This window comes from Marmota marmota, unplaced genomic scaffold (assembly GCF_001458135.2).
Source record: "Marmota marmota marmota unplaced genomic scaffold, marMar, whole genome shotgun sequence".
NCBI classification, from domain to species: domain Eukaryota; kingdom Metazoa; phylum Chordata; class Mammalia; order Rodentia; family Sciuridae; genus Marmota; species Marmota marmota.
The window spans coordinates 8554935-8581110 of record NW_026000020.1 but is presented as its reverse complement, the minus strand read 5'-3'; the positions used below and the strand labels follow the sequence as shown (position 1 = coordinate 8581110).

The 26176-nt window shown below is 46.1% G+C and overlaps 1 protein-coding gene across 1 annotated transcript in view; it reads right to left on the bottom strand.

The window, feature by feature from the left end:
- Positions 1 to 26176, bottom strand: part of Mertk (MER proto-oncogene, tyrosine kinase) — an 81252-nt gene that overhangs the window by 8725 nt on the left and 46351 nt on the right. The window contains exons 9-15 of the mRNA XM_015499633.1: positions 18289 to 18442; positions 15501 to 15654; positions 11775 to 11860; positions 9754 to 9849; positions 8810 to 8890; positions 5897 to 5989; positions 4683 to 4801 (exon numbers count right to left, since the gene is read on the bottom strand). Of these exons, the coding sequence (XP_015355119.1) occupies positions 4683 to 4801; positions 5897 to 5989; positions 8810 to 8890; positions 9754 to 9849; positions 11775 to 11860; positions 15501 to 15654; positions 18289 to 18442 (783 nt within the window). The remainder of the gene's footprint in view (positions 1 to 4682; positions 4802 to 5896; positions 5990 to 8809; positions 8891 to 9753; positions 9850 to 11774; positions 11861 to 15500; positions 15655 to 18288; positions 18443 to 26176) is intronic.

Sequence of the window (26176 nt, the reverse complement as noted above, 5' to 3'; positions counted from 1 at the left end):
TTTTCACAGGTTCTGAGGCCAAAGGCCACCCTCGGTGTCCTAAGAGTCTGTGGGAGGACAGGAGGACGAGGGGAGGGACGGTCTGGCCCAGGGAGGGCGGATGAGTGCCCAGGTGGCCAGTCTAACGTTTTGAAGGTATTTCCACTGTGAACCCCCAGCCCTTCCACCCACACTGGATGCTGAGATGTTCTGAGGGCACTTCTTTTCCTCTAGGCAGCAGTGGCTGGCCCCCAGTCCTTGTGATGGATCAGAGTTCACGTACTCATTCAGGATTCTCACTTTGTTTCTCGAGGGCCCTCCTCCTGTGCCTTTCCACCATCCAGGGTTTTTCCATGTCATAAAAACCAGGCTAGACTGCTGTGAGAGGCCATCTGGCCCTGGCAGAGCTGCCTACGAGCAAGGCGACCAGGGAAGACCTCCATGGAATAATTAAATGTTTTAACACGGTCACTGCCCTGAAGGAAAGGGCTCACCACAAGTTCCTGGCAACCACGAGCAGGCCGCGTGGGTGTGCCCTCCCTGAGGCAGGGGACGTGTCACGGCTGGCTCTCCTTGGAACGAGAGTGTTCCACAGTGATACTCACAAGACTCTGCATTTTTAATGACTTCTCTTTCCCAACTAAGACTCACATCAATTAGGCACCGCACCTAAAACTAAGACGCCTCAATGATCCTGGCCCATAAGTAACGCAGATACTGAAAACACCCACGAACCAGGCATGGAGATTTTATGTCTCTGCTCAGTATATTCAGGGCATTTGGTTTTCTGGATGCTAATTTCCAGAAAAGGAATCGGATCCTAAGGAATATCAAATGTGCTGTAATTCATGACAGGGTAATAAGTATCAGGACCTATTCATTTGTACCAAGAATCACTATGTTATTTTATTATTTTTTTAATATTTATTTTTTAGTTTTAGGTGGACACAATATCTTTATTTTATTTTTATGTGGTGTTGAGGATTGAACCCAGCGCCCCACGCATGCCAGGAGAGCTTGCTACCGCTTGAGCCACATCCCCAGCCCACTATGTTATTTTTGAAGACCATGACTAAAAGTCATTCAAGAAACACTTGTGCGCCACAATCACCAAGTTCAGTGAGATTGCAGGACACAAGATATACAAAATTGACTGTATTTGTGTCCACTAGCACTGAGCAATCAGAAATGAAATTAAGAAAACTTCATTTATAATAGAATCAGAATAAAGTATTTGGACATAACTTTTAAAAAGATGTGTGAACTTCAATTCTGAAAACCACAAAATGTTGAAAGAAATCAAAGACCTACATTCACAGGAAGAGTGAGTTCTGAGTTCATAGATTGCAAGACTTAATATTGTTATAATGGCAACACCCCCCAGCTGAGCCATCCATTCAGAATAAGCCCGACCAGAACACCAGCTGGCTTCTTTCTAGAAATTAATAAGCTGATCCTTAAGTCATATGAAAACTCCTGGAACCCAGAACACCCAAAACCAGCCCGAATGAGAACAAAGTTGGAGGATTCACACAACACAGACTGACTTCAAACTTACTGCAAAGCAACTGTCATTAAGACAACACAGAACTGGGACAAGGACAGACATAGAGATCAATGGAATAGCACTGAGAGTCCAGGAAGTAGCTTTTACAAAGGACATCAAGACCATTGACCACAGGGAAAGAAGAGTCTTTTGAACAAATGGTTCTGGGACAACTGAAGAGTCACATGCAAAAGAAGGAAACTGGATCCCTATCCCAAATCATACACAAAAACTAACTCAAATTACCAAATGATGGATCAGTCGGGTGCGGTGGTGCATGCCTGTAACCCCAGTGGTTCAGGAGGCTGAGGCAGGAGGATTGCAAGTTCAAAGCCAACTTAAGCAACTTAGCAAGACCCTATCTCAAAATCAAATATAAGAAAGAGCTGGGGATGTGGCTCAGTGGTTAAGCATCCCTGGGTTCAATTCCTGGTACCAAAATAATAATAATAATAATAATAATAATAATAATATTATTATAAAAAAGTGTTAGTAAGGATGTGGAGACATTGGAACTCTTCTTCATTGCTGGGGAGAATGTGAACTGGGGCTGCCACTTCAGAAAGCAATCTGGCAGTTTCTCAAAAAGTTATCAGTTTCACTTGACCCAGTAATCCTACAGGTAAGTACAGACCTTAGAAAATTTAAAATCTATGTCAACTCAAAAATTTGTACACGTTATTCTTAGAGTGTTATTCATAAAGCCAAAGGGTAACAGCGCAAACATCCATCAATGGATGGGCTGACAGAATGTGGTATGTCTATACAGGAGAATATTATAGTAGAACCGGCTGTCTTATCAACGTCGTCCTGAGACAACCCAAAGTCACCCAGTTATCTTCCCTGCTCTACCCCCCTCCCCTCCTCCCGGTGCTCTGCCCCACCACATGGGATGACCCGCTCTTCCTAAAACATACGTGTGTCCCGGATGGCTCCTTATGGTCTCGGCCTCGGGCTTCCCGTGGGTCTCCATTATTTTCACTCCTTCATTCACCCCTTCCCCAAACTCCAGGCAGGTGGCTCGTCTCTCCTGTGGCTGCTACCCTTTGTGACGTCAGCCTCTCTGAGAACTGGGGACATCTGTCATCTGCCTGTCCACCCTGACCAGACCGTCCATGCCCAGGCCTGCTGGAGAAGCAAGCTTATGCGCCCTGAGACCTGGCCCTGGACCATGCTAGCAGGGGTAAGGGGTCTTCATTCCTAGGAAATCAGCTGCCCAGGCAGCGACAAGAGAACTGAATCTATCTGTGTGCTCCGTGTCTCGCTGCTCTGTCTGCAGCCACTGAGTATGAACGCATAGCCCTTTCTGATATTTTTAGCCCGTGGGCGTTACTCTCCATCCTTGAAGATATTCTTGTATTTTTGCAAAGACAAAACTATTCATGAGTTAGTCAAAGCGGGGTCCTTGCTTCCTTCACTTGTTCAAAAGCCTAGGAGACCACAGGAGAACGTCTGGCAGGCACAGACGGGCATTTATGAGGGTAGGGCACGAAACTCAAACGGCTAAGACAACTCTGAAGAAGTGCAAGAAAGTGGGAGGAGGTACTTTTTGCCATCTCAGACTTACAACAAAGCTACAGTGATTGACCAGCAGTCGGGGCGAAGGAGGACAGTCAGACAAGCAGACAGAGGACTCGGAAGCACACCTAGTGTGTACAGCCAGTCTATCCGGACAAAGGCGTAAAGGCAATTCAGGGGATTAAGGGTGGTCCTGCATGAAAAACCTCATAGACCTTGAACTAAATCTTACACCGAACTAAAAACAGGTCATACACTGAAATATACCATCGAAAAGCACAGAAGTTTTAGAAGAAAACAGGAGAAAAACTTCTTTTTTTTTAACCAGAGATATTAGGCACAGAGTTCTCAGACATGACAGCAAAAGGCATGATTTATGGAAGGGAAATGGAAGCAGGTGTTTCTATTGCACCCAGAGTCTCGCTATGGACTGCAGCCGAGGGGACAAAGGGGGATTGTTGCAGAAAGTCCAGGTGCAGACTGCAAGGTGCTGGTCCCCCCAGGACCTGCAGTGATTTAGGGCAACACCAGCCCGAGTGACTTCTGTCCTAATACAGGGTGACTCCTGACAGGCCAGCCCCTCGCTGTCCTTGCATGCTCCGACTAGAACTGGGCAGGACGGTCACCTCTCTGACAGACAGAGAAGGCAAGTGAGGGAAAGCAAGGGTGGGGGCCAGCCAGGCAGGCAGTAGGACACCCCACAGACCTGCTCACGATCACGTCTGTCCACAAGAAACACCATGAGAGGGTTTTCATTTCCAATCAGGAGGCCCAGACCTATGCTTCCATCAACAGATTCCCGAAGTCACAATCCTGACAGTCACCACTAAAACGACCCTAAGGAAGCCAGCCTCTAAATCTGTGGTCTTAAGTTTTCTGGGGATCTCTAACTGCCTCTGCAGCCACATCCAAAATTACCAGGCCTCTCAGTCCCGACTGCTGGTGGGCCGACATAGGAGGTGAAATATCACAAACATATCTGACAGCTACTACGCAGTGCCCTGGACTCTCACTCTCTCTCTCTCTCTCTCTCTCTCTCTCGTGTGTGTGTGTGTGTGTGTGTGTGTGTGTGTAGAGATGGGGTCTGAAGCTAGGGCCTCACGCATGCTAGGCAAGTGCTCTGCCCCTGAGCTGTGCCCCTGTTCCCTTTTCAAACTTCTTTATGTTGACACAGGATATTGTTAAGTTGCCCTGGCTGGCCTCACATTTTCCATCCTCCGGCCTCCGCATCCTGAGTAGTTGGGATTCCCGGTGTGATTATAACTCATTTTACTAGATTAAGATAATCATAAAAGTGTGTTCCCTAAAGACTAGGCACACTTCTCAGGCTGCAGCCGTGACATTGAGGATGACCCTGTAAGTTTATTTTAGGAGAGCGTCTTCCGTGGCCTTCCCGACATCGGTGATCTCTGCAGAGTGTATGACTCGGGCTGTGGCCCGAGACGGTGCACCAGCTGGCCTGTTCCCACCATATATGGGAACCACACTGCCCAAGAGCAGGTCTGCCCGGAGGACGGACGCACAGTGGCCACTGAAGGAAGGTCAAGGTCCTTTTTATTGTCCTTCTCCTCAGTTTTGAACTCTGAGGCTGGGGCTTTCCCAGCTCTGACATAAAGGAGGGGTGACCAAGCCCACTTACCTTTGGCCCTGTTCCCAGACGGGAATGCAGCAGATAGGTGTGCAGGTCCCCGTACTTCATGAAGGGCAGGACCACCATGGGCTTCGGGACGCCTTGGGAGCCCATCTCTATGCACACACCTGAAATTCCAAACAGGAGCAAGCAAAGCGCCTCATTATATGGGATCGAAGAAGCACTGGGGGGCTACCACCGAAACCAGGTGCCAACAAGTTAGCAGTTGAAACCCCAAAGCACCTAACTCTGGCTGTGCTGCAGGATCCGGAACCCACGCAGGCTCTGCTGCCTCCCATTTTGTTTTTTATTTCCAATTAGGGTCATTCTTTGTGTTTCTGCTGGACTCCCTCTCTAAGAGGTCGTGACCTCATTAGACTCCGATGCTAACCTAGCTTCATGGAATAGTGGGTTGGTTAATCATGGGAGGAAGTCCACAGCAACTCCGCTTAAAACTATTCAAAGAATTTTGAGGGCCTATAATTCAAACCCACTTTTCTAAATTTTAGTAGTTTCCTAAGGGAGAAGCCAAAGCACCATTTACCCTGGTTCTAGAACTAGAGTCTGTCACCTGAGCCTCCTGGCAAGAGCACCCGCCCACTGGCGATTACAAAGTGCCATTGTTCTCAGAGTCTGCTACAGCCAAGGGCTGCAAATAAATAACAATTGTTTCTTTGACCAAATATTGTATCCAACAGTCTCTGCATCTCTCTGCAGAGTCAATCCTATCAAACTTTGAAAGATCTCCCAAGAAGTTATCATGTGTCAAGTTAAAGGGCAGAAAGAAAGAAAAGAAAGAGGTGAGCAGAAAATTCCATCATCTCCAGCTGTTTCTCTTTTAGAATACGCCACACCCACACTTCATCTTGTCTTTCCATCTCACAGAGCTACAAAACCAGGTTATGATAAATCATGTTCCATGAAAGTGCCCAAGTACCGGGATCATAAATCAGTACTTCCACACGGGTTCATAAATTCATTCTCAAAGATGATTTATGGAATTTCTCTCCTTTTCCCCCATCCCTGAGCCCCCCGGTGTCAAGAAACTCTAGCCCATTTTTACTTTCAGCCTCTGAAAACAGAACCCTAAGGGAAAATCTTCTGGGTGAAAAAGCTCAGCACTGTCAACCCCTCCAGGATAGGAAGTGTGGACTATGAACTACGGCACCAAGGATCTTCCCCTTGGCCCACCCTGTGCCCCAACCTGCGTTTCCCAGGGGTACCTAGAAGCCGGATGACGTTCGGGTGGTTGAAGTCCTTCATGCAGGCTGCCTCGCTGAGAAACTCCTCAATCTCCCGCTGAGAAAAGTTGTCCACTGCAGAAATAAAGGGAAACTGAGGCATGACGCGTTGACTCGGGAGGGAAAAGGGTGGGTGGTTGTGATTCTGTTCTCTAAGTCTGGAGAAGACTGAACTATGGAAACAGTGAACATGTGAATGGTTTTCAGGGGCTGGGGGCATTGAGGGGAGAGAAGAGAGGCACTCAGAGGAGGAGCTCAGGTGGTGAGGGAGGGGGTTTAGAGTCATAAAACTCTCCTGCAACACTCTCATGGTGGCTGCACATTCTTCATACTTATCAAAATCCACAGCACTGCACATCACCAAGAGCAGGAAACTAAGGACATCAGCTAACAATGTGTGGCTCTGGGCTCTTAGATGTGAGACACACACCACACCACTGAAAGATGCTCGTCACAGGGGAGACTATGTGTGGAGGGGAGAGGAATGCATGGAAACTTCTGGACTTTCTGCCCAATTTTTCTGTCAATCTGGAACTGCTCTAAAAAAGGAAAGTCCATTAGTAAAGAAAAAAGAAACAAAAAGCACCCCCCCCAAAACAAACTAAAGTTTCTTCCAACTAATCTGTTGCAATTATCTTTATCTTAAATAAGGAAAGAATACCTTACGTCTCTATTTCTGTCCCCATGTGTCACCCAGACTCATTGCTCAATCAGGCCTGTGAGACGGGTACACTTTCATGCCAAGTTCTTGGAATGAAACCAATTTAAGAGAACTGCTTGAAATCCGGCCTTATGCTACTGAAATAAGCCAGTCACAAGAGGATCTTTACTGTGCGATTCCACCGACAGGAAGTGCTTGGAGTAATGAAATCAGAGTAGAGCAGTGATAGCCGGGGGAGGGGGCGGGAGTTAGTGCTCGAAGGGTACGGAGTTTTGGTTTCATAACAGGAAAAGGGTTGGAGACGATGGTGGCGATAGTTGTACAACAATGTGAATGCGCTTACGTCGCTGACCCACACACCTGAAAATTGCTGGGATGGTGGATTTTATGTGTATTTGACTACAATTCAGCACGACAGACACATCACAAAGTCAGGCTTGTTCAACAGGAGAGAACCAATGACTGACAGCCCACCTGAGGCCATCCAGCAGCGTCTGTACCACGTGACTTCTTGATTATTATGTGTTATTTTTAACAATTTTTTAAAAATTATTTTTAGTTGTAGTTGGACACAATATCTTTATTTTATTTGTTTATTTTTTCTTAACATGGTGCTGAGGATCGAACCCAGGGCCTCGCACATGCTAGGTGAGCGCTTTACCACTGAGCCACAACCTCAGCCACTGAATACATTCTTATGATCTAATTTATGCTTTCATGTCTAGTAAAGACTGGATTTAACTTTTAGGAAGGCTGGGTTCGGTAGCCCACACCTGTAATCCTAGACGCTCAGGAGGCTGAGGCAGGAGGATGGCAAGTTCAAGGCCAGCTTCTGCAACTTAGTGAGACCCTGTCTCAAAAATAAATAAATAAGTAAATAAAATAAAAAATAAAAATAAAAGGGCTGAGGCTGTGACTCAGTGGTTAAGTGTCCTCTGGGTTCAATCCCTGGTTCCAAACTGTTAATTGCTTACCCAAAATAATACAGAACAGGTACAGGTGGTTAATAAGGAGTCAAAATCAAGATGAACAAAATGAGCATCAGGCTATGTCCATCCACAAGAATCACAATGAAGACTACCACAGGATCACGGTCTCTTTCCTGGGGACCCATGTGAGGGGCCATGGCTGGATGGACTCTTGAACAATCTAGCTCAGCTGTGTGGACCCAGGACTGCATGTCCTGAGAGCAGGACGTGGGACATGTGCTACCTTGCCACTACAGTGTGGTTATCTTATGGTCACAGAAACAGTCTGGCACAGCTTGTCCCCTTTCCGGCTCTTTGACTTAGATTAAGTCAGCAAGTCACAATAGTTGCCTTATGTGCATAAATATTTGCACAGACTCTAGAGTTGTAACTGACACCTGCCGTGATTTTTGTGAAGGCTGCAGTGCATTCTCCTCCACTCTGCCACCCAGGGAACTCTCTAGAATGCAACCTACTCTGTCTCTCTCTTAATCTACTCCTTGCAGGATAAATGCAGATTCTGTGCTGACCAACGAGGCCCTCCCTGTCCCTGAGGCTTCTTCTCTGCTGGCTTGAAGGGTCTACCTTGTGTTAGCACCTCTTCATCTTTTTTTTTTTTTTTTAACCAGGGATTGAACTCAGGGCACTCAACCACTGAGCCACATCCCCAGCCCTATTTTGTATTTTATTTAGAGACAGGGTCTCACTGAGTTGCTCAAAGCCTCGATACGTTGCTGAGGCTGGTTTTGAACTAGCGATCCTCCTGTGTCAGCCTCCTGAGCTGCTAGGATTATAGGCGTGCACCACCACTCCTGGCTCTTCATGTCTTTGATCAAAGAATTATTTCTCTGCTCTCTGGGAAACATCCTTCCCAAGCAGCCCATAGCTTTTTGGGACCCATGCAGCCACCTTTGAATGTGGAAGTGACCCAGCATCCTGGAGAGACGAGCCTCAGCGAACCCTGGGGTGGGATGCTGCCACCAGGTCACCACTGCCTCAGAAATTTACACCTGAGCTTGACTGGATGAGGCAGAGGAGGTGGGAGGATTACAGAGATGGCAAAGGTACCACAAGCTGTTGCTTTGGGGGTAAAGAAACATAATGCATGCATGCATGAGGAGCTCACTCCCCGTTAGTGACCAGTAGCCCATGCTGCCCTCTGGCCCACTGGCCACGGAGATCTGAACACCGTCACTGGTCCTGGGAGCATCCCAGGTTAAAGCGCCTGCCTGCTCCAGAGGAGGGGTCTATCCGTTGAAAACTCACACTTCATGGTCTTCACTGCCACCTTCTGAGAGGTCCCGTCTGGCTGCTTCAGACTGCCTTCCATCACAGACCCAAACTCTCCTGCAAAGCGAAACAAAGTCTACGTGGATACTGTGCAGATTCTATCCCCATCACAGAAACCCCATAGTGCTGACCTGCCACTTTCATGTGGTGTGAACGTGACTCATCCCCAGGCAGTGGGCACAGCCAGGCATAGGCGGCCGGGGGCAGATGCCTGTACTGGTCTCCCTCCTGCCCTGGGCCTGGGAGGCTCGGACTTTGCTTAGCTCTTCCCTTGGTTGGGCATGACAACTGACCCAAGGCACTCACGGGAGAACGTGGCACATGTTACTGAAGCTCACACAGCACAGACTTTCCTTTCTGGTGCCAGGGATGGAAGCCAGGGCCTCCCACACGCCAGGCAAGTGCTCGACCACAGAGCGGCACCTCCAGCCCAAAGCACAGACTCTTCGCATCATTAGCAATCATCCTAAGGACAACTTGGCACATGGAATACCTATTTCCAATTGTGTTTCTGTTAAACTAGTTAGGAAGGTGCCAAGAGACTCCCTGAAGTCAGAGGAATAAACCTGAAACACGTGGGACAGTGACCAAGGAACTGCATGATTTCCAATAAAAGAAGGGAATTCATACTTTTCAAGTTTCCTGTGGAAGCCCTTTCATATGGTGAAAAATCACTATTTCCATTTTAAATTACAAAGTAGATCTGTTTGTATTACAACTCAAAGTTACACAATATTTTGTTATTTTGCAGTGCCGGGAATTGAACCCAGGGCCTCACACATGGCAGGCAGGTGGTCTACTACTGAACTATGTGCCCATGCCTAAGTATGTCAATCTATTTAATAAATATACATTAAATAAAATTCCCCCCTACTACTTACCTTCTTACTGCATGTTTTAAGAGAACTTAAATTGCTCACCTTCGCCCAGAATTTTCCCAAGGATCAGGAGATTCCTGTCAATCACAACATCCTCTAGTTTATTCTGCAGCTCCTCGCTGACTCCCAAGCTATGTACTGCAGAAAGAGGAACAGAGATGAGGGAGAGTCTATGCTTTCTTTCATTTAAGTACGATTAGCATTCTACTTTAAGTTCCATATAGCGTTTCCGCAGTTGTCATTTTGTACCCATTATTTCTTTTCCAAAAATTCCACTAAGAAAACATCACACCTGATGGTGATTACAGGGTGTTAAATGAATCCTTCAGGGTGGGGTTAATTCTGAACAACTATAAACATTGGAGCCTTGTTTTGGGGGGCAGGTGGCGCAAGCCTATAATCCCAGCAGCTCCGGAGGCTGAGGTAGGAAGATTGTGAGTTCGAACCAGCTTCAGCAACTTCAAGAGGCCCTAAGCAACTGGGTTCAATGCCTAGTACAAAAACAAACAAACAAACAAAAACAACAAAAAGCCCCTATTCTCTTCCCTTAATACAGTAGTAGCAGCAATCAGGAATCAGATTGGTGGAGAAGAGGTTTGCTCTTGATTTAAAAGAGTAAGGAAAATGAGTCAACAGGCACTTGCTAGAAAATCATTTACTATTATATCCCTAACTAGGTGTACGAAAGAGCCATAAGGACATCCCACCACCCTCGCATTCCAGGGAAGCAGGCACACAAATCACAGGGGACATCCTGTGATGTCTCTGCACCTCACGATGGGACCTCAGAAGTGCTGAACAGAGTACTTTGGGGAAGGAGAGGGAGAGGTCACCTAGAGTCAGGTGTGCAATATAAAGAGGTCTATCCATCGTGGGCTCGTGGCACTAAGTGTTAGGCATGAGAGGGATTAACCAGAAAAGGAAGAATTCAATCATCATTTGGCAAATGATCCAGTCCGAGCTGCTAAGGCATAAGCCAGACTTGGAATTTTAAAAAAGTAGATCTGAATAATTAGAACACATGAGCTCTTAGGAAAAAAAGTTTACCCAAAGGGCTCTCCAAGGAAGGAAGAGATTGTATACAGGAAGCTTTTTTAAAAATGCCAGGATAGATAACGTGTAAAACACAAGGCACACAGATCAGAAGAGTGACGGCATCACACTAACGTCCCTCATCAAGCGACCTTTCACTTCAGAGGAGCACAGCGGGCTCCATCTTCCTTGTGTCCTTCTGGTTTTGTCTTGTTTGGGCAAATATCCAGAAGAAGGAATTTGATAATATTTGCACACGCTTTCTACACTGTTTCTGAAATTATTCAAGAACACAGTTATCTGTTTGTCTCCACTCTTCAAACCACAAGGCCCCACGCTGATTCAGCAAAATTCAAACCAGAATTGCTACTGGCATGTTGGCAAACCAGCCCGAGCTACTTGCCAGGAAAACAGGAAATGAGGCTCAAGATTAGGTCCACTGCTCTGCTGTTCCCTTTAAACCCCTGGCCTGTACCCCATCTCCAGACCCAGAACGTTCCTCTTTCTGCGTCTCGTGGCATTATGAAAACCCTTAGCACTGGTTTCTTTCTTTCTTTCTTTCTCTCTCTCTCTCTCTCTCTCTCTCTCTCTCTCTTTCTCTCTCCCTCTCTCTCTCTCTCTCTCTCTCTCTCTTTCTTTCTTTCTTTCTTTTTTTTCTTTTTTTGTCCCAGGGATTAAATCCAGAGGTGCTTAACCACTGAACCACATCCTGAGCACTTTTTATTTTGAGACAGGGTCTTGCTAAGTTGCTGAGGCTGGCTTTGAACTCACGATCCTCCTACCTCAGCCTCCCAAGCTGCTGGGATTGCGTGCACCACTGTGCCCAGCACCCCTGGTTTCTTAACCCCAGTTTCACTACAGATTTCCAGTAACTGGGCCAACAAGATGTGTGTGGCAATGTCTGACTACATTTCATACATAGCATTCCCCGCTCTTCACCTTTTTTGGCTTTGGTTAGGATATGTCTGGGGATCATTCTCTCTCACCTCTCCACTATATTACCTTTTGCCAAAAAGGAAAAGTCAACTTACAGGTGAGTTCGATGGCTCGCCGGCAGAAGGACTTCTTTGCTATATAATTTACAACTAATTCAGCATCCTCCTCCGTGAACGCGCTCCTGGAGGATGAAAACAAGCACATTCCACCTTAAAAACAGGGATGCAGAGGCACCTGCTGATTCCACAGGCACCTGTCAGCAACAAAAACATTTCCCACAGGAGAAATAGGTTTTTCTCCTTAGATCTATTTTAGGTTTACTTGGCAATATCAAAATGACTGTGTCCAGGCACCACCAAGTGCAGAGAATAACTAGAAAATTCCCAGTGGATAAACAATCTGAGCAACTAAATAAAGCAGCACAGGATGACCAGTATAAAGTGAATACGGACAAGCCCATGTTGATGTAAACATGGCTGACCCAGGGGGAAGAGATGAATCTCCTGGAAAGAATTCCAAGTGGTTTTTGTGGTTCCTACACCCTTCAGGAGTGAGGGAAGCTCATTCCTCATCTAGTTAACTGAGGGCTGTGTAATGACTTGCTTCCATATAAAATTGTAGAAAGGGAGAGCGAATATCTTCACAGCAGAGCGACCTAGCAAACCCTCCCTCAGCCAGGCAAAGGAGGTCAATATGGACAGTGAAAAATGGTCGAGGGTCCCTTTGATCTCATGTAATGAAGATGACACCTCACCTCTGATAACCCACAGCCCCAGGCTAATCGTGAGCAGAACACCTGACCAGGTTCCTGAAAGCTGTCAAGATCGTCCAAGACAAGGACAGGGAGAAACTGCCCCAGCCCAGGGGAGCCTAGGGAGACAACAACTATATGCTGGGAGGTGGGAGCTGCAGTGGGATCCCAGGAAAGAAGAGGGACATTAGGTGAAAACTGAGGAAATCTGAATACATTGTAGATTTTAGCTAACGATAATGCAACAATATTGGTTTATAAATTATAATAATAAATGCACTATGCTAAATTAAGCTGTTAATAAAGGGGAAATGAGGTACAGGACATATGAAGGTCTTTGTACTATCTTCTTAATTTTTCTATAAATTAAAACTATTCTAAAAAAATAAACTCTATAGGTTGGGAGGTGGCTCAGTGGTATATTGCTCTGCCTGGACAGTGTGAGGTCCTTGGTTTCATCTCCAGCACTGGGGGGAAAAAGTCAATATAAAAAATTAATTTAGGGCCTGGGGTTGTGATTCAGCGGTAGAGCACTCGCCTCGCATGTGCAAGACCCTGGGTTCGATCTTCAGCACCACATAAAAATAAATAAGTGAAATAAAGGTATTGTGTCCAACTACAACTTAAAAAAATTCATTTAGTCCATTTAAAACTAATCAGTAGGAAAGTAGTATGAATTAATTAGTCTAAATTGTAGAATTGCTGGGCTCAGTGGTACACATCTGTAATCTCAACAACTCGGGAGTCTGAAGTGGGAGGATCACAAGTTTGAGACCAGCCTGAGCAACTAAGGAGATCCTGTCTTAAAAATAAAAAATAAAAAGGCTGGGGATGGAGCTAACGATAGAGCACCCTGGGTTCAATCACAGTGTCAATCAATAGGCTTCCTTTCATTTTACCTTGGGCATATAAATTATTTTTAAAGAGATAAAACAGTTTCGAAAATAATTTATAAATATTAATATTACTATATAAATAATTTATAATATATATGTAGGCAAAGCAAGGCAGCTTGAAGGAAGGAATATGCCAAAATAGCACTATAACCATGTATGAGCCCAGGTTACAAATGGGTTTCACTTTCTACTTCTGATTATTCTACATAGTCTGATTTTTTAAAACTATAAGAATGTTAATTTTATAACTAGAAAATAAAGATGTTTTCATTAAAACAGGTGCAAAAAGGTGTCTATACAAAATGAACAAATGAATAGGTCTCATTGGGAGGACCCAAGGGAACTGGCTCTAGTAAACATAAAAATAACCTGTTATTAGTTTTTGCTGAGCTTAATGGTTCTTGGAAATAGCTGTATTCCTAAATGTTAGAATAGTTTTGTAACCTTGTTAATGTATTTGCTGAATTTAGCAGCCCCACTTTTTGGTAAATTCTGTAGCTTTCAACCCTAACCTTTCCTAGGTTACTGCAACCAAAGTTCAATCAGCTAATATCTAACACCCATTTTAGTGTTAGATTTATAAGTCAGTGGAGGCGTAGCTAATAGAAGCACTTCCAAATGAAGCCCTTCTTCTACATTTCTCAGTTGTAGGACTATAAGCCACATGTGGGCAGCCTCCATGCCAGTATCATGTGTCTCTCTCTATTCAGTGCCTATCACAGGGTCAATTTTTTGAACATTCCTTCTTTTCTCCAGATATGAAATGTAATCTTCAACATACCTTCAATTCCTACCTATAAATGGACACCTTATGTTGTCCATGGACTGAGTTCTCTCAACTTGCACCAATACCTTGCTGTTCACTAGGCATATTTTTATGTTAATGAGGACCAGCACCCTCCATCAAAATTCTGTGTTTTTCAAAATTGCAGATTTACTTTTCCAGAGGAATTTTCAAATTGGCTTGTCAATTTTATCAACAACCCAGCACCAATTTTGATGGTGTTTATATTAAATTTATGGTTACTTTGGGGAGAACCAAGCTCCTGACAATATTCTTTCTCTCTTTCTTTCTTTCTTTCTTTTACTGGGGACTGAACTCAGGGGTGCTTAACCACTGAGCCACATCCCCAGCCCTATTTTGTATTTTATTTAGAGACAGGGTCTTGCTGAGTTGCTTAGTGCCTCGCTTTTGCTGAGGCTGGCTTTGAACTCACAATCCTGCCTCAGCCTCTCAAGCCTCTGGGATTACAGGTGTGCACCACCAGGCCTGGCTTCTTGACAATATGGAGTCTTCCTATCCATGAACACGGTACATTTCTCTCCACATATTCAAGTCTTGTCTACTTGAAAAACAACTAATTGCTACAGAAAATGAACAAAATACATTAAAAGAAGGAAAAAAAGAAAGAAGGAAAAGAGAAAAGAAAGGAAGGAAGAAAGGAAGGAAGGAAGGAAGGGAGGGAGGGAGGGAGGGAGGGACCCAGCTACCCACAATGATACCAGCTTTGGTGAATTTCCCCCCCTATATTTTTATCTACTTATACAAGTTGAGTATCCCTTATCTGAAAATGACCAACTGGGACCAGAAGTATTACAAATTTCAGTTTTTTCTTTTTCAAACTCTGGAGTATTTACTTATACATAATGAGATATCACGGGAATGGGACACACGTTCAACAGGAAATTAATTTATATTTCATACATGCCTTATACACACAGCCTGAAAATAATTTTATATATCTGTGATAATTTTGTACACGAAATGAAGCTTCACGGAGCAGCATCATTTGGGTGCTTAGAAAGTTTTAGACTTTGGAGCATGTCAGATTTTGGATTTGCAGAGCAGGGATGCTCATTTTAAAAAAAAAAAAACAAAACAGGGTCACTTTTAAGGCTACTGATACAGGTCGTCATGTAACAGCTACCCAGTTTAAGTGGTGAAGGCTTTTGGAGGGTTTCTCTGTACAGCCCTTCACCAGGCTGGCTCTGCTGTTGGCTGCCATGGTAGGTAGGAACTGGCCTGGGTAAGGAAGCTGTCTGCTCCAAGCTGCATAAGACAGGGCACCCATCCTGGGCAGCCTGAAGAGCAGGGCCAGCAGGACCAGCACCAAGGCCTGGCCCAACAACCTCATCAATATCACTGGGCCACAAATTTTCACTGGGAAACTTACCCAAACCTTGTCTCCTGGAGTCTTTTTCTGATGGCCATAGAAATATATAAAACCAGCCCAATCAACATAAATCCACAGAAGCAGCCGAGAATGACCAGCAGGGGCTCTGTGTTGCCAGGCGCCGGAGTTGATGAGGGGGCATAATCCACTTCACCTGGTAAAACACCAGAAAGGTCAAGGCAAAGCGATTCTCTGGGATCCTAAATACCTAAGAAGTACGGCCTGTAATAGGGAAGGACAAACAGTCAAGAGCGTTTAGAACTGGGCTCACCTTCAGTCTTCTACAGATGCAGGCAGCCCCCACTGGTATAATCTGAGACCATTTGGGGTGTTTTGTTTTGGGTAATGGGGATTGAATCCAGGGGTGCTCAGCCACATCCCTGGCTCTTCCTGTTTTTTTATTTTGAGACAGGGTCCTGCTAAGTTGCTTAGGGCCTTCCTAGGTTGCTGAGGCTGTAATACTAGCTACTCAGGAAGCTAAGGCAGAAGAAGCACAAGTTCAAGGCCAGCCTTGACAGCTTAGAAAGACCCTGTCTTAAAATAAAAAGGGCTGCGGTTGTAGCTCAGAGGTAGTGGTCCAATTGGATTCAATACCAGTACCACAACAAAACAAAGCAAAAGTTCTTACCATGAGTAGTTTGAACAGGGTTCATCTGCTCTAGTGATGTAACTTATGACACAGAGAAAACACATTTTGCATCTTTTGGAGAATTGTCATATGCCTTTCCAAGTTTGGATCAACTTCCAATGTTCTATTTTTTGTGATTTCAATTTTGCAAAGTCACTTTGAGAATTATTTTAATATGAAGATTTCTTTTCTTCACACCCCCTGAGCCCCCCACGCCAGTGGAATTACCCAGGCCATGTGCTAGGCAAGCGCTCTGCCATTGATCGACATCCCAGTCCAGAATGTGCAGGGGTTTTTGTTTGTCTCTTTTTTGCTGGTGTCACTTTCTTTGGAACATTTCAGCCTTTTCCTCACCACCACTGCATTTATGTTAATCAGCTGACCTCGTTAAATTCCTCAGGCTGTACAGTGAGCCTCCAAACAACGGCAGAGACTGCTGCTCTGCTGACCCTCAACGCTCAGTTCACTCCCAACGTTATCGCTTCTCTTTCTTTGTGTACTTTCATCCCTGAATCCTCTAGTTTTGCAGAATCAGGTGTGCCTGTCACTGGGAGGCTTGAGGCAATCCAGCCACTGCCTTCCCTTTGCAGGAAGCGCGCCTTCTAAGGACACCAGGGAACCAAACAATGGTTGCACAGTGGCCAATCAGCGACTGAGTTTGAAAGGAGCCATCTGATTGGTCGCAATCATCTGCAAGTCTGTTATTCATAAAGAGACTTGAGGACTGCACAGCCAGCGGCTGAGTTCATGCTTGATGCAATTACAGTCCATACAAGAGGGCAGCTAAAACTTGGCCGCTGTTGGGCAAATGGTATAATTTAAGCTGCGATAACTGACATTTATGTATGCCGGAGCTGTGCAGAGCGAAGCAAAATTTTTAAATAGATCATAGTTTATTATGTATGAGATGAAAGTTCTGTGGTCTTAAATAAGCTGTTTTAAGCTGTGCCTTTAGTGTGAGGATCTCTCATTGTCTTTGAATCTGTAGGAGTAGATACACCTTTGTTTTCCCATCACCCGTAACTGATGTTCCCAGGTACTGAGGCCTCGGGCTGCAGGAATGTAATATGGTTCAATTCACCACTCAAAGGGAGAGAGCCTGTTTGAGGGTCACTGGGAACAGACAGGAGCTCAATTATGTGCTCTCAAGTCCTGCTACTGGATACAAGGCCAGGCTTGGCAAGAGTTGTAAATCTGTAACTCACTGGGATACAGATGCCTGCGCATGGATTTTATGACCGTGGTTTACCATCAGACAGCCCAGAGCCGGTCAGAGTTAGAACAAAGGTGGCTCTACTGGTCTGAGGAAGCCAGTCCAGCACTTTGGCTGCTTGGGGCACCACGGTGGCACCTTGCCAAGGAACATTCCAGCAACCCGCAAAAGCCAGCACGCTGGTTGGGCATTTAGCTCAGTCAGCCCAGGGCAGTCAGAAGATGGCTTCTGTAGGAAAGAGGAGGTGTTCTGTGCAGAGCAGATCCCAAAGCACGCTACCCACTAGATGGAGAGCGCTGCTTAGAACAGCAAAGCCAACGCCGGCAAATGCACGGCCTGTCCAGCTCAAGCACATGTGCCTCTTCTAACCACCTTCAACAAGTAAGTCAAGTCACATTTGGTATTCAGAAAGGATGAACCTTCCTAGTAAGTTATTACTGTTGGTAGAAATGGCAGGAGGACCTGGTGGTGTGGGGATTCTGTGAAGAGTGTCACCATACTGAGGACCCTGATCCTTGTACCACTACTACTACTACTACTACTACTACTACTACTACTACTACTACTACTACTACTACTTCTTCTTCTTCTTCTTCTTCTTCTTCTTCTTCTTCTTCTTATTATTATTATTATTATTATTATTATTTTGGTACCAGGGATTAATCCCAGGGCACTTAACCACTGAGCTATATCCCCAGCCCTTTTTATTTTTTATTTTGAGACAGGGTTTCACTGAGTTGCTGAGACTGGCTTTGAACTTGGGATCCTCCTGCCTCAGCCTCCTGATCTTCTGGGATTACAGGCGTGCGCCACTGCACCCGGCATGAACATGCTTTTTGGTTCTCATCTTGGGTTTTTAACCGGGTGCCATCCCATAGGTCAGTATAGCAGTATGTGCACCACCAGGACCACTACATCCCATTGGGCAAGAGGGGCCCTGCTCTCACCGTACGCAGGGACAAATATTTCCACTGGGTCGCTGAAAGGCCCGACTCCCCCTTTAGTGATGGCTGCGATCCTCATGGTGCAGGTGGCGTTGTGGACTTGAACAGGGATCTGAGCCTGGCTGCCATTCTGGCCGACTTCTTCAGAGAGCTCCTTCTGGGGATAGAGAAAAAAAAAAAGGAAATGAAATTGGAGGCACCAGCTGCACGGGGTTCCTTCTGTGGGAGGCCATCCCACCCATGTCCCGGGGACAGTGGCCACATCTCCACTCCACAGCGTTCCTTCCCCACTCAGGACACAGTGGTGGAGTGAACCCAAACACAGGCAGGGACGTGGGGTGGGGCTGGCAGCAACACCAGGCTTTGCAAACTAGGATCAGGAGGGTGAGGCACTTAAGGTGGTCCTTAAAGAAGCTTCCAGAAAGGACAAAGCATGTAGCACTATCTTCAGAAGGCAAGAGCAAGGTGAAGTCCTTGAGACCCCCCTGCAGGATCCCCCATAGCACAATTCAGAGTCACGCCATCCCTTGACACTGCAAACCTAGTAACTGCCCAAGCAGGGTCCAGAGTTTTGAAATTTTAAAGAATTTGGACTAAAATCTATGTACAAGAGGATACGATACCAATGCTACTCTTCTTTGCTCTCAGTGTGACAAATACGCAATTGGTTTAATCTTCAAAACCTTGTTTTACGTTTATTTTTTAATATTTATTTATTTAGTTTTAGGTGGACACAATATCTTTATTTTACATTTATGTGGTGCTGAGGATCAAACCCAGTGCCTCGTGCATGCTAGGTGAGTGCTCCACCACTAAGTCCCAGCCCCAGCCCCTTGTTTTATGTTTGTTTATGTTGTTTTTAAAAGTCACTGTTATGTGACCCTGAGCCATTAAAACACAGGGGGAAAAAAAGTATGTTTACATGACACTTTCCCCTTTGTTTCTCAACCTCCAAGATCAGGATGTTCACTGATGCAGGAAAATGATTCTGCTGGTGGGGGCTGGCTCTTGAATGAAAACTGTAAGCTTGTGAAGGCTGAGAGCAAGCCCTGGAACATGGCTGAAGCTCTGAATTTTGAGAATATTAGTTTGGAGAGGGGAGAGAAATGTCAGTCTCATGGGGTACAGGTACCATCCATCATCAATAAACAGCAGAGGCAGAGTTTGGAAGGAACTTTATTCCTGGTCAGTCAGTCTCCTGCCCGTCATTCTAGAGATGGTGTAGGACACAGCCAGCTCAGCCCTTACAGACAGGGTGTGACCAAGCAGCCCCTGGGTTGCTATCAGGGATCATTTCTCAATCTAAACAGGAAGTGACCAACAGGGCTCAGAATGCCCCAGACAGCCAGGCGTGGTTGTACACCCTGTAATCTCAGAGGTTCAGGAGGCTGAAGCAGGAGGATGGCAAGTTTGAGGTCAACCTCAGTAATTTAGGGAGGCCCTAAGCAATTTAGCAAGACCCTGTCTCAAAATAAAAATTAAAGGGCTGGGGCTAGGACTCCGTGGCAGAGCACTTGCCTAGCATGTGTAAGGCACTGGGGTTAAATCCTCAGCACCATATAAAAAATAATAAAATAAATGTATTGTGTCTATCTACAACTAAAAACAAATTAAATTTAAATTTAAAAAAATGCTGAGGATGTAGCGCAAAAGGTAAAGCATCCCTGTGTTAAATCCCCAGTACAAAAAAAAAAAAAAAAAGAAAGATAAGGGATGAAAGAAGAAAATGTGACCTTCAAAAATGTGGGGTTTTCTACTCCTCTCGACCGGGAACCTGCAAGATTGGCCGTACTTTTTGCTATTGTGGTTAATTAAGTACACAAAGGAATAATTCAATTGGGAGATACATTCTGGCAATATCTTTTTTAGAAATAAAGCAATTTTTTTATGGCAGACCAGTTTTGATGATGGCTCACTTTGTCATTCTGTTTTAATTTGGGGGTAGAGAAATCATTAGGTAGAGAAATTCCAGGGTCTACATCCCGGAGCTCTGCCGTGACTCAGGTCTACCACCGAGAAATAAATAGCACGTCTACGCCACAGTTTATTGCCTAAGAACTCCTCAAAGTTCAAGGCTGATAAAGAACCCTGGGCCTGTTTCTGGCTGTGTGTGTGTGTGTGTGTTTTTTCCTATAAAGACTCAAATACAATACATCAACATGAGGAATTCTCTCAAAAATAAGAGGAAAAGCACAATGCACAATCGGGAAACAATTAAATGCCCAGAAGAACAGAAATCATAACAAAAACCAAATCATCCTTTTGGAAATATTCATAAATATAAATTCACATCCTTTGTGACCATAAGAGGTTGGTTCTAGATCCCTCCTACCCCTGCTCCCTGCCCCTGCACAGATAGTAAATGCATGTAATTCATCCCTACTGGGTTTTTTTTTTTTTTTTTTTTTTTTTTTTTTGGTACCAGGGATTGAACTCAGGGCCACTCAGCCACATTCCCAGCCTTTTTTTTTTAAATATTTTATTTTGACACAGGATCTTGCTAAGTTGCTTAGGGCCTTGCTAAGTTGTTGAGGCTGGCTTTGAATTTGCAATCCTCCTGCCTCAGCCTCCCAAACTGCTGCGATTACAGGTGTGCACGACTGTTTTCATGCCAAGTATGTAAAGAAAGATGCTCCCGAATCCGTATCCCCAAGGGATTATTTTCATTCTGATTTTTGAAAGTTGTCAGAGAAACCCATTTCAGATTGGATTATGAAAGAGCTAACATTTCAGTACCATCAGGGTGCGGGTTACATAAAGTAGGGCTGTTTCCCTGGCGCAGGTGGTCTGGTGGTGGGGCACGTGCCGTGGGCCAACTGCATATTTCTCATTTAAAGAGCCTCCATTTTTTTTTTTTTTAACCAACATAAGGATCATATCCCCAGGATGTAGAAATCTGAGAGCCTTTTCAGGGACTGGAATTGAACTTAAAATATGACATTGGATTACTATTTCACTTCCATATAAAAGAAGACATAAGGAACTTTGTGGGTCAGGATAGTAATAGTACACCTTTGGCAAGACAATGTCTTTTTTTCTTGTGGGTGGCATTAAAGTTAGGCAGGGTAACTGCAGTGATTTGTTCACAGTTATCCAAAGGCTTTATTATCCCCAGGTTCTGAGAGAATTCACAGCCCTATGACTCATAACCAGATTTAAGAATATGGCCCATTTTATAGTCTCAAAGAACAGTAATGCTCAACACATAAAGAACCATCAGATTCTAAAAGTTGCTGTCACACAATGATCACCAAGGTGACTTTTTCAAAAGGGCTGCAAGCAGTCTCTCAGGCACCAGCCCCAAACCCCCACATCTTCCTCTCTGAAACATGTCCTTTTATTTTATTTGCAGTACTAGAGATTGAGCCCAGGGTTGCTCTGCCGCTGAGCTATTTCCCCACTCCATTTTTTATTTTGAGACAAGGTCTTGCTAAGTTGCCAAGACTGGTCTTGAACCTGCCATCCTCCAGCCTCAGCCTCCCAAGCTGCTGGAATTACAGGCGGGAGCCAACACTGTGCCCAGATTGTATCTGTTCTTACTTCTTCCTGCTGAGGGACCACACTGTGGAGCCTGAATAAGAGACACTGTGTTGGGAAGAGGGTTGAAGGTCTCTGGCAAAAGCAGTGGGTTCAGGGAAGCTCTGGCTTTGGAGTCAGTCACACCTGGGTTCTACACCAGCTCTGCCTGTGCCAAGCTCTGTGACTCTGGGTGGGTTACTCAATGTCTCTGAGCTTCTGTTTTCTTGGCTGAAAACGGAGAATACCATCTTTCTTGAGTTAAATGAGTTCCTGTAGGTAAATACCCCAGAGCCTGGCATGCTGCAAACAATCAATGGTAGTCATTGGTATCCTCGACTGTGGGTAACATGGTGCTTTTCTTGGGTCTTTCTCGCTGTAAACAGAACGCCCTCTTCCAGGCTGACCCTGGGTATCTTTCAAGTCTTCCTGCAGTGGAGAAAATTACCAAGCTGTCAGTGTCCCAAACCAGGAAGCTGGCTGGACTTGTTTATGGAGATCACCTCCTGGCAATCTCCTGGCAAAGTGGACCACCCTTGATGAATCCCTGAAGTGGCCCGTCTCATGAGAACCTGGCCCGTGCCTCATGCCTTACCGCCAGCTCAAATGCTCTGCCTCTTCTGGCTGGGAGAGGAGACGAGGAATGAAGGAGGTGTGGGCAGGTGCCGACACGCAGGTGCCTCTCAGCTGCCCTGGCAGCCACTGCCAGCTCAGGTGGAGGCAGAGTCAAGGAATTGTTTTGTGAAGTGCAGCTTCTCTGGGTCTTTGAGGAAGTCACTTTCAAGGCCATGGAGATTTCTCTGTAAGGCTTCCTGCTAAGATCTCTGTCCTTTACAAACAGACTAAACCAGCATCAGGGTCATAATCCCTACCAATGAGCTCCAGGAAAAACCACACATAAAAACATGAGTTCTCTGGAATGTGTGGGCAATCCTGGGTCAAAACTGACTTGCTACAGAACATTCAAGAGCCTTGAACTTGCCAATACACACTCTGGTTCTTCAAGGGGGCGGTTACCATCCAATGTGTTCTAAACTTATTTGCTGAATGAACTCTCTCTTCGTGGAATGGGAACAAGGATGGGGTGGGGAAAAACGAGTCCACATCTCATCAGAGGCACATTCACAGAATGTCTCCAGCTGGCTTGGGTGGTGTGTCGGGGTCCACTCCTTGGTTCTACAGTGCCTACAAGGCAAGTTCAAGGCCCTTTAAAGATGAGCGAGACAGGGCTCCAAGTTAAAAAAAAATAAATAGTGTGTACTTGCTCCTTACCTTTGGACTTTGAGCCCTGTTTTGGAAGGCAAGGGGTATCAAGAAAAATAGAATTTGAAAAGGTAGAAATCAGCCAGGTGCAATGACACTCGCTTGTAATCCCAGAGGCTTAGGAGGCTGAGGCAGGAGGATTGCAAATTCAAAGCCAGCCTCAGCAACTTAGCAAGACCCTCAGCAACTTAGTGAGACCCTGTCTCAAAATAAAATATAAAAAGGGGCTGGGGATGTGGCTCAGTGGTTAAGTGCCCCTGGGTTCAATTCCTGGTACCAAAAAAAAAAAAAAGGAAGAATCTTCATTGAGAGTAATAAACATCCATCTAGTGAAGACCAGAGGTTCTTAGTCTGCACACAACACAACAGTTGTGGATGACAAGGGCACAGCCCACCCTCCTCATCAGTGTACAAAGCGAAGCTGTGCCGGAGCATTTCCCTGGAGGTGGAGGCCAGCTCTGGAGGCTGAGTGATGGACGCCGGCTCACTGCAAACTTCCCTCTGGACGGGTTTGCCTCCCTGCCCCGGACTTCATCCACGTTCTGCCTCTTGTTGCCCATTATGCGCCAGAAGCTTATCTGCGATCAGGGACTGTTCCCAAAGTAACGTGAGCCACCAAGTCTTCTGTTGTCACAAGACTGTCATGATGCACGGAGTACAGAGTGGGTGCAGGGGCAGATGACCGCCTGGCCGGGATGATCTGGCCTCTGCAGGGAGGTGAGTGATGGGAAGGGTCACAGCCCTCACAGTGGTGGCATCGTTCTCACTGCAGAGGGGATAGGTTTGATGACACACAGCACAGCTGAGTGCTGGTGGCACTTGGCTCATGAGGCCACCGTGACTCCTAAAGCTTTCATTGCTGCTTTGCTTCTCATGCCTCAGCTCAAGAGAAGTGGCTTCGTCACGCTGGGAGGAAAGAACAAAGAGGGCCCTGCGGCTCTCCGGACCCGCTGGCTTGGCTTCAGGCCACTCGCGTGTCTGCTGGTGACCCCTACCTTCTGCCAACAGAGGAAGAGGACATTCCTAAGGGACTGAACCACAATTACTGAGCCTTTCGGACAGGCATGTGACGCCCTGAGTGCCAAGGGGGAAATGCAGCTGGTCCGGGGGCAGCTGGCACAGAGGCCTGGGGAAAGGACTCGGAACCGTCCTCTCCTAGGCGCGAGGCCGAGCAGGCTCTCCCCACTCAGGGACAGCGTTTATGTGAGGCAGAACACGGGCCTGAGCCCTCTTCTTTTTCCTCTATTTATGTCACCTCCTGCTTCCAAAAGATTGCTTCCTGACAGGAGGGAAAAAGAAAAAGAATAAATCCCGGCTGTCCTTTGGGAAAAGCAGTTCTGATAAATCATGGAGAGTGTGAGAGAGAAAATAACTGCACACCTTTGTTTCCAGGGCACCCGGAGCAAACCCACCCCCAAGTTCTACCTTCTCCTCCTCAGGTTTCCCTGGCCAGAGACGCACTAAGTCGTCCCCAAGTGCAAAGCATCCAGCAAACAATGGCAAGGCAGAATGTGCACCTGACTTCCAAGACAGCCCGGGTTATGCTGCCTTAGCCGGCCTAGCCCCTTTCTGTCCTGCCCTGTGGACACGCACAGCAATGCCAACTGGAGCAGGGCTGGACCCATGCCCCGGTGCAGTCACCCCAAAGGAATGGAGAGACCACAACTGTTCCAGCTGGTCAAATTTGCCATAATGATAAAGTGAAAGCACTGCGTGCCATTAAAATATGGCATATGGAACATTTCATATGTTTTTGAAATCTAAAAAAAAAAAAATGATTGGAATATAATCCCTGCAGCTCAGGAAGCTGAGGCAGGAGGATTGCAAGTTCAAGCAATTTAGCGAGGCTCTAAACAACTTAGCAAGATCCTGTCTCAAAATTTTAAAAAAGGGCTGGGGATGTAGCTCAGTGGTTAAGCACCCCCTGGATTCAACTCCTAGTACCAAAAACAAAAACAAACAAACAAAAAAAACATTGGAACAAAGTTCAGACCATCATCGAGGGTTGTAGCTGTTGGGCCATTCACCCTGCCCCCTCTCCTGCTGAAGAGCTGGACGACTTGTGCAAGGCCCTGTATACATCCTTGAAGATGCTGAGAGGAAGCTGTCACAGGGTGAGATGGGTCTGGGATGTGACCACACAAAGGGAGCCTGCTTTCCCTGGTCTGGTGAAGGAGAGCCAGTCCCATCAGTGAGATCAGCGCTCCTGCCCTTGTGCGTCAGAGTCAGTATCTCCCCAGTTCTTCCTTTCCCCGTGGGCAGGGACCCTGTCTGGAAGTTGCCCACCCAGCCACGCTCAGCCTCCATCCCCAGCTGCCCCCTACTTGTCTTGGGCTGAGTTCCTGCGGCAGCAGGGACCTTCAGGAAGGGTGTGGCTGGTGCTAGGGAGGCAGTCCCTATGTCACCCAGGATGCTCTTGGCCTTTGTTTGCTCTTGTGAATGGAATGAGCACTCACACTAGGGAATCATTACTAGGTGAAAGGGATCCTTTCCAGCCTTGAGGTAGAGGCAGAAGCCACCTGACATACGCATGCACCTCACCAATACCTCGCCCAGTACCAAGCACATGCCGGTGGGTATTCAGAATAAACCTTGGTGACATCTGTGATATACATTCTCTGTGAGCCAGAAAACCTTCCAAGACAGGGGAGCTCCCAAGATAGGAAGGAGCTCCCAAGACAGGAAGGAGCTTCCAAGACAGGAAGGAGCTTCCAAGACAGGAAGCCAATTGCTGAGCTCCCTAGCTACTCTTTGTAGACCAGGCAGGTCACCAAGATGCTCTAGTGGAACGAAGGCAAATTTGAGGGCTATTTATATCAATAAACTCAACTTTATTCCATAAACGAAAACTGACATAATCCTTGTCCATAATCCACAAGCCTCACATCCTACCCCTGGGCTCACGCTTCTCACTGGCTCCCTGGCCATCCACGAACTCTCTCTGCCTCGGCCTGACTTCCACACTGCCCATATTGGGGTCACAGCTCCCCAGTCCAGCTTCACCTCCTACCATGCTGTCACAAAGGACGCATGTTCTGAACCTTCGAGAGAGTCCTCAGTCCCTTAGAGCCACTGCATTGACACCTCCTTCCATGACATCCTTTTCCATCCG